Source organism: Arachis ipaensis, chromosome B5 (assembly GCF_059453495.1).
Source record: "Arachis ipaensis isolate K30076 ecotype BB chromosome B5, ASM5945349v1, whole genome shotgun sequence".
Classification (NCBI taxonomy): domain Eukaryota; kingdom Viridiplantae; phylum Streptophyta; class Magnoliopsida; order Fabales; family Fabaceae; genus Arachis; species Arachis ipaensis.
The window spans coordinates 158145582-158156991 of NC_142440.1; the positions used below are offsets into that span (position 1 = coordinate 158145582).

General features: G+C 33.6%; 2 protein-coding genes across 2 annotated transcripts; both read right to left on the minus strand.

Annotated features, from left to right (window-relative positions):
• Positions 1-8266: 8266 nt before the first annotated feature.
• On the minus strand, positions 8267-9199 carry LOC148566392 (uncharacterized). The gene is made up of 4 exons (XM_088487523.1): positions 9049-9199; positions 8739-8943; positions 8509-8648; positions 8267-8424 (listed from the first exon to the last, which is right to left on the minus strand). Exons 1-4 carry the CDS (start codon positions 9197-9199, stop codon positions 8267-8269), a joined length of 654 nt encoding a protein of 217 aa, XP_088343649.1.
• A 4-nt stretch (positions 9200-9203) lies between these two features.
• On the minus strand, positions 9204-10891 carry LOC148566393 (uncharacterized). The gene is made up of 2 exons (XM_088487524.1): positions 9332-10891; positions 9204-9215 (listed from the first exon to the last, which is right to left on the minus strand). Exons 1-2 carry the CDS (start codon positions 10889-10891, stop codon positions 9204-9206), a joined length of 1572 nt encoding a protein of 523 aa, XP_088343650.1.
• Positions 10892-11410: the final 519 nt, after the last annotated feature.

The following is an 11410-nucleotide window of genomic DNA, read 5'->3' on the forward strand; positions in this document are numbered from 1 at the left end:
TAGTAGTATGTGAAATTACGTAAACAAAAATATAACAAATTTTGTTTTGATCATGTATGTATTAGCCTATTTTCTCTTTAAGCTAAAAGAAGTTAATAGTAAAATAATTCATCAAGTTTGAAAAGTTAAAAGAAACTAATAAAATATACAAAAGAAATTAATTAAGAAATTTTCACTCATTATTGCATATGAAAATAACCAATTAAAAACTTGTACATCAATATTAATACACATATAGAATCTTGCTAGGAACTAATGAGATATCTGTATAATGTGTATAATGAGCTAATTATTTAGTCTAATAAGGATAAATAATAAAAATCTGTCCACAAATTATTCTAAATTCAAAAATTCTTATTTAATTATTTCACATTGAATTTTAAATTTTAAATTTTTTAATTTTAAATTTAAAATTTTTAAAAAATTCAATTAATTATTTCAAAAAATTAATCATCCAAAATCTTAATTTATCAAAACATTTCATTCCAATACCCTCTTCTTTTTCAATCGGCGGCCACTCCCACCTTCATCAATAATCATCCCATTCACCCTTAGTAAAAATAATCATCCACTTAAAAATAAAAATAATCATTTGCATACTTAATGAATTGAACATCCAACATATTTTAATTATATATAACCAAACTCAATCCAATCAAAATAATCATCTACATAAAAATTAAAATAATTATTCGCATACCTATTAAAATGACCATCCTAAATTGGCCATTAAATACATTAAAATATTTCATTTATATGAAAAATAAACATTTACATGCATATATAAAACTTTCGCTACATACGGTCTCCCAATAAAGAATCCCTTCCGCTAAATACAGTCTCCCAACAAAGAATTTCTTCCTATTGGTTGCTTCAAAGGAAGTGTCACTTCAAGTAGGTTTATGTAAAGGACTTTCGAAGACACCAATATTTTGCTTCTTGGTATTTTTTTTTCTCTGGCCTTCGCTTAAAACACCACAACATAAAAATACAAACGCCTAATAAAATAAATATCAAAAGACCAGCACCAGCAATCCAAATGATATTCTTAGCCAATAGCCATAAATGACTTCCTAACATTTGCAAGCATTGATACACCTGGGAAAGAAGGACTATTTGCTACTCTCCATGGTGATATGAAATATGACAAAAAGGCCAAAACCCAAAAAATTATATGATATGAAATATGAATATAAGTACGCAAATTAGCTATCTCAAACCTTATAAATCTTTACAGAGTGACTCTGAAAAAAATATAATATGGCAGTAAATAATATCCACAATAAATTATAAAAAACATCTCTGAGGTACGGCCAAAGAAGCTATAATCAGAATTAAAATAATTGTTATAGAAGAAAAAATGAAAACAAACAAGACAAACTTTTAAAACAACTATAAATCACAAGATTTCCTTCCACGATGAAGGGTCTTCTACGATGGGATAACAATAAACCACACACCCATCTGCTAATAACCATGAAGATTAAACTAGTAGCATGATCCACTAATTAAACACAACAACAATTAAAAACCAAACATTGACGGTGTTCTCAGGCTTTGGCGACCCGATCTTTGTGGCTCGTCTGCCTCGCCTTCTTCTTTGCTAAGGGATTCATTAAATTCGGTCTTGGAAACTGCGTCGTGTACTAATTCGTCTCACTCTTTGGAAGCTCCTCGTTGGGGTTAGGGTACAGCTTGGTCTTCAGCGGCACCAGAGAGAGAGAGAGAGAGAGAGAGAGAGAGAGAGAGAGAGAGGTGTTCATAACTGTTTGGAATTCTTATTTACTTTGTATTTAAAATTAGAAATAATTTTGTAATTAATTAATTTAATTATCATTTAATGTTAATTTCAAAAATACTCTTATTGTACACATTGTATATTAATTATATTGGCTCCTCATACATTAATTTAAGATAATAGAGATAAAGTATGTAATATAATAGATTAAGATCAAGATAAAAAAGATCAAGTCACACTTGTTAAGTGACAGTTAAGTCTAACCTATCTTGTTTTTAATTTTGTTAATTCTATTTTAACAGAATTGTAGTAGCTTGCTATATATATAGCAAAGTTGCCTCATATATTGTATAACATCCAATTACTCAATGATAGATAGATAATTCACTTCATCTCTCTGTTCCATTGAACACTCTTTCATGGTATCAAGAGCATAGGTGAGAGATCCATGGCTTCAATCCCTCATTAGAACCCACCCACTCCTTTTTCTTCTTCTTCTTCTTCTCCTTTTTCTCAACCCTTTACTGCACCTGTTCTTGACAAATTGACTAAAAACACCTTTTGAACCTGGCAGAAGCTTGCCCTTCACGTTATCAATGCTAATGGTCTTACTGATCATCTTTCTGCTGACAAGATTTCATTACAATTTGAATCTGAATCTGCCAGAGAAGCGGGTACAGAATCAAAGGCTTATACTACTTGGAAGCAAAAAGATGATTACCTTATGACATGGCTCCTTTCTTCTCTGGACCTCACATTTAAGAATCGAATGCTGGTTTGCAAGTATGCGCATTAAGCTTGGACAACTATCATTGAATATTTTGCAAAGACCTCCAAGATCAAGATTCAGCAATTAAAGAATGAATTGAAGTCGGTAAAGAAACAAGGTATGACAACAAATGAGTATTTCAAAAAGATTCGAACAATTGTTGATTCCATGGCATTAATAGGCTATACTCTTTTCCTAGAAGATCACATATCAGCCATTATAGATGGTCTTAATGAAGACTATGCTTTGTATCTCTCAACAGTAATGGAAAAATCTGAATCCATTACTCTTATTGAAGCTGAAGCACTTCTTCTTGGACATGAAGAAATGATTGAAAGATTTAAAAAGACTGCTTTGGGAACGATACAAGCACACTATACTCAATCACCATCTTCCTTTCCTAGACCACCAAATACCACAAATTATGCTCTAAGAAGAGGTCGAGGAGGAATAAATTCTAACAGAGGCAGGTTTGCAAATTCTGTTTCTAGACCGATTTGTCAAGTCTGTGAAAGGACAGGACATACTGCACTCATGTTTTCATCGCTTTGATCAACAATATCAAGCTCCATCTTCTAATGCAAGAGCACCAATTCAATCTGGAATCTTGCTACCCCCTACTACCTATTACAATCCAAGGACTTACATGGCTGCTCCATCCACTTTCTCAAATACAAGCTGGCTTCCTGACATGGGGGCAAGCAATCATGTCACAAATGATGCACACTCTATTTTGGCTCCCTTTGAATTTCTTGGTACAGACCAACTCCTTCTAGGTAATGGATCAGTTAGTAGTATCTCTCATGTTGGACACTCATATTTAGTGAATTTAGCTTCAAAGAAACGTTTTCTTTTGAATCAGCTTTTACTTGTTCCTGAAATTACACAAAATTTAGTGAGTGTACACAAGTTTGCCACTGATAATGTTTGATTTTTTGAGTTTCATCCTAAGTTTGTTATGTGAAATCTCAGGACACTCAGGAGATTCTTTTACAAGGAGCTCCATATAATGGGGTGTACAAGTTTGATAACATTGCTGTCACAAAATCTACACCTAAGAATAGTCATATATTTTCACCAAATTCTATCTCATGTATTTTAGTACCTACTACTTATGCTTTCTAATTAGATACTTACAATTTATGGCACAAACATTTTGGTCATTGTGCATCTAAGATTGTTGTTTCTGTAATGAACAAGTGTAATCTACTCATTTCCTCTGCTTCAATAAAATCTGGTGTTTGTGAACATTGTTGTCAGGCTAAAATGCACTTGTTGCCTTATCAATTAGATGAATTCCATTTTCATGCTCCTTTAGAAATGGTTTACAGTGACATTTGGGGCCCTGCACCATATACATCCTATCATGGTTTCACATATTATATTTCTTTTGTGGATGCTTTCACTCGATATACTTGCATTTATGTACTTCATACCAAATCACAAGCTTTTCAAGCCTTCCTTCAGTACAAAGCTGAAATTGAAACTTTCACTGGTTTAAAATTGAAACAACTGCAGACTTATCATGGCAGGGAGTATCTCTCCAATGCCTTCACACAATATCTAGCTCAAGAAGGTATATCTCATCGCTTCTCCTACCCTTGTACTCATCAACAAAATAGGAGAACAGAGAGAAAGCATAGACATGTGACTGAAGTAGGCTTGGCACTTTTAGCCACTGCCTCAATCCCTTTAATTCACTGGGATGATGCTTTTATTTCTGCAACATATATTATTAATAGACTCCCTTCTTCTAATACTAATAATCTATCCCCATTTGAACTTTTACATCATCATCCACCTGATTACTCCGTTTTGAAGACTTTTGGTTGTGCTGCTTTTCCTTGTATGAAACCTTATAATACTCATAAATTAGATTTTAAATCACAATTCTCTGTATTTTTGGGTTATTCTCCTCACCATAAAGGCTACAAATGCCTAACTAGAGAAGGGTAAGGTTATTATTACAAGACATGTCTTGTTTGATGAAAACAGATTTTCTTATGCTCAACTTTTTCCACTTCAGAAGCCCTCTTCACCATTTGGTCAGTTTTCTCATACAAATCTTCCTTTACCTCTTATATCATTTCCTCCATTCTCTTCAAGTATGACACAATCTTTGTCATCTTCTTCTGCCAATCCTGTCCTTGAGACTACTATTGCTTCCATTCAGAACTCCGAACCTATCACTCCCCTTCCAACATCACAAGTGAAATCTGCTCAGCCACACCAATCTCTACATCCTCACAACAACTCCATCACTGACACTATTATTCAATTTGAAAACTCTCCTCCTACTAAAATTTCACTTAGGCTGTATCAGCTCCTACCTTTGAGAAGTTTCGTTTCAAACTCAAGGTTATTTCTAAAATTGCCATGAGTTTGAGGGAGGGTAATAGAGATAAAGTATATAATATAATAGATCAAGATCAAGTCACACTTGTTAAGTGACAGTTAAGCCTAGCCTATCTTGTTTTCAATAATTCTGTTATTTTTGTTTCAACAGAATTGTGGTAGCTTGCTATATATATATAGCAGAGTTGCCTCATATATTGTATAATATCTAATTACTCAATGATAGATAGACAATTCAGTTCATCTCTCTATTCCATTGAACACTCTTTCACAAGAGTTTAATTTTAATGTACTGTTAATATAAAATGTCTTATATGACTAAATCTTTATTTCGGTTTCTGAGATTCACATCGATTTTTGTTTTGATTTCCAAAATTTAATTTTTTTTACAACAGAATCCCAAAACAGTTTTGAATATCATTTTAGTTCCTAGCTTCTTTTCAGCGTTAAATTAACGAATCAAATGCTTATATGGCAATATTTTATCACGCTGGACACTGTAATAGGTAAGTAATGTGACAAATTTTGATTTAGAATCTAATTTAGTCTCTAAAATCCTAATTTATATACACATTATTAATCTAAATTCCTAACTTCTACATCTTTTTCTTTTTTGCCCTCCTCCTCTTCATCATCATCTTCTTATAAAAAAGACATCAATATAAAAATATCATCAATTAAATCTTAAGAAAGTTCAGGACTTTCCTTTGCACCTTTTATAAGAACACACGACATTCTTCATAACCACTCTCAAAACAACAACAAACACTTCACTTTGCACTAAATTGCTATTATCATCTTATCATCAATAACTAGCATCTTTTTATTCAAACCATAATAATGTCTCTAATGATTTTTGAGATGGTTGAAGATTATCAAACCTTTGACCCTTTTCTATCCAAGAGCAACAGATATCTCGTCCTAATTAAGCACCTAAACAAATTGAAAAGAAACAAAAGACACTCATTTTTTTTCCAGATCCTTTAGGTCTTAAGAAGGACGAGGTTAAGGTGGAGGTCAATGCTAAAAGAGCGTGTGCTTCAGATAAGTAGTGATAGACATATCGACGATGATGACAAGAACAAAAAGATGATAAAATGACACTACATTGAGCGTTGCCACATGAAGTTTCAGAGAAAACTTAGGCTCAGAGAATGTGAAAGTAGAGTCGGATATGGAGAACAGTGTGCTTGTAGGTACTTTTGAATATAATAAGAATAAGAATATATTAATGTTCATTCTTTATTAGCAATGAAGAAAAAGAAGATGATGCAGAAGTTAGGAGTTCAAATCAATAATATGCATAAATTAAAATTTTATGAACCAAATTGGCAGAAATTATTTTTAATATGAAAATAGAGATGGTGTTTTGATTGAATATTGACATTTGAAGTGTATTATAGTATTGTGGAAATTATTCAACACGCTCCACGTGTTTCAACACACTCCCACGTGTTGACTAATATGTTGCCACGTGTCCAATACATCCCCACGTGTTGGCCTGTTGCCACGTGTTCAACACGTCCCCCACGTATTGACTTCTCACCAATAAAATTTACCCATCTGTAATTACACTCAATAATTCCATTTCCAACAAAAATGTCAATATTTTTTCTATATAAAAAAAAAATCAGCCACAAATTGGATCCTAAATTAAATCTTGTCACGTCATCTAACCGTTTGACATCTAATTTGTCAATATTTTGGCACGTATGCATTTCACTTGTCGACTTAATGCCAAAAAGAGACTAAGGACTAAAATAGTGTCTGGAACTGTATCTAAAGTATTAAGATAGAGAATTTTAAATTTCGAAAACTAAAATAGAAATTACTGTGAGTCTTAAAGACCAAAATAAAAATTTAGTCGTTTTATACTTGTTCCTGCAAGAAAACTGCGTTCAAGGTATACTTCGGCTCTCTGTCAGCCTCCGCGTCTGGTTGCTTTAGCCAAGCCGACGTTATCCTCGTCACCCTGGGACCGAGCGTGGTACCTGTAAAAGGGACTCCAACGCTCAAGTCAGTAAAGAAGATAAATGGAATAACGAATATAAATGATCGGAGTTCGGCTCTGAGGTATATTACTTCTGGGACGAAGTGTTTTTTGTTTTCTATTTTCTGTGTACCTTGCTAGTGCATTTTTTCCTCGTTTTATAAACTTGATTCGTAGCTTAATTGTTAGCTGCTTTCGAGATTTTGGCAACTGAACTGGCTCTGAGATTTTGGTGAGTGAGCTAGTTCCGAGATTTTAGTGAGTGAACTGGTAGAATGGAGCCGTTATGTCGAGGTATAATTCGATTTTGATCGATATTCTTGGGATACAGTACAATACTGTTATTCAATTATATTTATTTTATTTATAACTATTTTTATAATCAAGATAAAAAATAGTCATTTTTAATTATTAATGTGACTTAATATAATTAAATACACATATTAATTATTTTATACCGATATTGCATGGTGTTATTAATTCAATACTCAAATAAATAGATTTAATTTTATGCATAACTTTGAGATTTACTATCTTAACTTCGAGGATTATGTATCATATATATCATTGATGTTTGCCTCATAATTACTTGATTGCTTTTTTCAACCACCATATCATATCATATCATAATATGATCTATATTGAGGTGTTTGATCAGAGAGAAATGCCTAACTGGCAAGATGGATATGGCCATCCCTCGATATTCTAAAATGTGAGTGATACGATGTTGTCGTTTTGAATGGTAATATAATATAGGAAACATTTCAAGTGCACCGGGAGTACCGGTATACCAATTATTTTAACCGTTGATCTGAATTATAAAAAAATATATAATATATATTAATTGAAATCAACGGTTAAAACAACTGGTGCACCGGTATTCCCTGGTGCACTTGAAATGTCTCCTATAATATATACTCTGCATGGGCGCCATTGGCGATATTTTAAATGACGAAATGAAAGGATGTTGGGAGAATGACGCCAAGAATAATAATTAATACATCAATTTCATTTTCATGAATTTTAACATATATGACAAAGAATCGAATCAAAGCATATACCAACAAGAATGGATGAGGGTACCACGCACTATTGGTTCATGCGTAACCAAGGTTCTGAAAACCGAACCGGTCATCGAACCGCTCTAGGTACTGGTTCACTGGTTCATAGGTTCAACCGGTCCGACCGTGGTTAAACCGTAAAAACCGTTTTATAATAAAATAATAAATAAAATATAAATAAGCACATAAAAATATAATTATAGTCTAATCTAAACTTGAAAATATCATTCAAATTAAAAGTACTACATAAACCAAATGTTATAATCTCATTCAAATACAAATTCAAAGTTCAAAAGTCAACAAACAAACAACCAAACATAACATAGCAGCATCAAAATGAGCCAAATTTGTCATCAACCATCAAAATCCTCCATAATTTGTTGCAGATTTGCGTCATTGATTTCATCACCTTCATTTCCACTACTTGGACCAGAAAAAGCAAGTGGTGCAGCATAAAATGTACTAGTACTACCACCACCACCACCTTGATCTAAATCAGCATCAATCTCATCTAAGAAAATATAACACATTATCAATAAATTAAAGATCAAAGCTATTGTAATTTATTGTATGTTCAATAAACTATAATACTCACCAAGCAAGTCTTCAATATTACTTGGAAGATCAGGCTCTTTTTCAACAACCTCTTCCGTCACCCAAAAATCAACCTTATCAATAGTTTCAATATCGATTGGATCATATTGGGACTTTTGCTTTCTTTTTTTTCTTTCATTCCTAACAAATTAAATACAATATATGATAAGCCTAGTATATTAGCTATACAAAATCTAATGATATGAAATGAAAGGATGAAATATAAATTACCTGGATTTAAGACGCAAATTATATGTAACATACACAATATCACTTAGCCTATCATGCTCCAATCTATTCCTTCTTGCTGTATGAATTTGATCAAAAAGACTCCAATTCCTTTCACACCCTGAAGAAGCAGATGCTTGGCTAAGAATGCGAACTGCCATTTTTTGTAAACATGGAGCAGAACTACCAAATAACCTCCACCATTCATCTATAAATTACAATCCCATATCTCAAGTATTAGTTATCAAATTAAAGAAATCAAAACATAAAATAAGTAAATAACTAAAGCTTATTATCAAACAGATATTATTACCAGGTTGAAGTTTTTTTGCAGCTAGAACAACTTCAGGCCTATCAAAGCTTTCCTTTCGATCTCTATATATGTGTATTTCTTTCATTGCCTCAACTGAATCTAAATTATTAACCTTGCAATGCAATGTAACAAGATCAAGTAAAGCTCGCATGACATCAGGTGATTCTCTATAATTTTCAGAAAAAAAGCAATCAGGATTCAAGAAATAGGCTGCTGCGTGAAGATTTTTTTTCAAATGTTTGTCCCATCTTGAGTTGATAATCTCTGTGTAAGGTTGATATGCACTCTTCCTATGCTTGAACATTTCTTTGATTCCATTTTCTAACCTCAGCATACCTTCATAAACAATTCCCAATGATGGTTTATCATCGGCATCTACCAACCTCAGCAATTTAATCAACGGACTCACAATTTGGCATACAGTAAAACAATCATCCCAAAATTTATTGTCTAGGATAATTGCACTCACAGCTCTCCCATTAGCACTCCTTCCTAATTTGTGTCCGGTAAAGTGTGTATCAACAACCAATTGTTGTAATTCCGATTTGCGCTCAAAGATACTCATCAATGTGAGGAAGACAGTGGCAAAACGAGTTGCACCTGGACGAACAATCTCCCTCCAATCCTCTTTTTGTCTTAGCCAGGACAAGAACACCGTATGATTATATACAAACATGGTAATCTTCGAAGCACGTGTTGCAAGGCTAGAAATATGTGGCATGCTGCTTATATCTTTTAGAATAAGATTCAAGCAATGAGCAGCACAAGGTGACCAGTGAATATTTTCAAATTTCTTATTAATAAGCCTACCAGCAGCAACATAATTCGCAGCATTATCGATCACTACATGAACAACATTATCAGGTCCAATCCATTCAATCACCTCTGAAAACAAGTCACACAAGCTAGAAGCATTTTTAACCATACTTGAGGCATCTACAGATTTCACAAAGCACAACCCTTTCGAACAATAAACCAAAAAATTAATCAATGTTCTTTGCCTTTGATCTGTCCAACCATCAGCCATGAGAGTACATCCAGTTTCTTTCCAAGCAGACCTATAGCTATCAACAACCATTTGACACTCCCTTTTGAGATCGGCTAATAAATTAACCCTCAAAGAGTCGTAAGAAGGACCTTTATAACCAGGCCCAAAGCCAGCTACACCATCCAACATATCTTGAAAAAAAGGTGACATAACCGCATTGAAAGGAATCCTACAATCCAAAAGCCATCTAGCCACTCGCTTATCAACTTCATGAAGCGCCTCTTTGTTTTGAAACACGCTTTTCAGACTTGGTTGACTTCCCGGAGTTGTTCTTGGTGCAAACATAGGAGGAATAATGATTTTTGCTTTCTTTTTTGGATCGCCTCCAACAACCTCCTTAGTTGGTAACTGACTCGGAGTTTGTTGTTCCTCTTGCGCTATTGCTTCATCAATTGCATCCTCACACTCATCGGTACCCTCTTCGTTGAAACTTACTTTCCTTTTACTAGTTTTACTTTTCTGAATCTCTTTCAACAAACCTTCCATTTGTTTTTCTACATCATACGGGACCTTAGAACACTTCTTTATGTCTCCACCTATCTTCGCCAAATGCTTTTTCATTCTATTAATTCCCCCGCCCCCAAAAGTACTCAAACAAAATAAGCATTGGTAATGCGGCTTTCCATTTATATTCTGTAAAGCAACGTATCTCCAAGCAGGATCAGTTTTCTCCCTAACACTAGAAGTTTGTGACTGATTTTCGCTACTCGCGGGAGGAAGAGAACGTTCATTCGAAGCAGAATTATTTTCAGCATTATTATTCCTAGGTAGGTCTTGGTTGATACTTTCTTCCATACCTAAATATTACCAGCAATCCAACCCAATAATCTCAACTCTCAAGTTCACAGCAAATGAACAAACAACATCCAAATTCCAAAATCAGAGTATACAAACAACATCTCAGGTTCAAAAAATTCAGAATTCAATTCACAAAATCATCTCTCAAAATTAGAGTATACAAAACCAGAGTTCACAATGACAAAATCACAAAATCATGTCACAAAATCAGAGTTCACACTATCAGATTTTACAAAATCAGAATTCACAAAATCAATTCATATTTCATCACAGTTTCATGACTTCATCATAGTTCAGTCAGTTCACTCATAAGTCATAACAGTTTCAGAGACTCAGCGTTTCATCAAAATTCTTTGTTCACAGAGTTCACAGAGTATCAGATTTCATCACAAAATCATGTTCATAACTAAATTAAAAAATAAAAATTACCTGGAAATGAGGACTTCAGTTCTTCAACGCTGCTGCTTCTCTATTGCTTTCTCTCAGAGGCAGAAGCTGACGGCGAAGTGGCTGAGG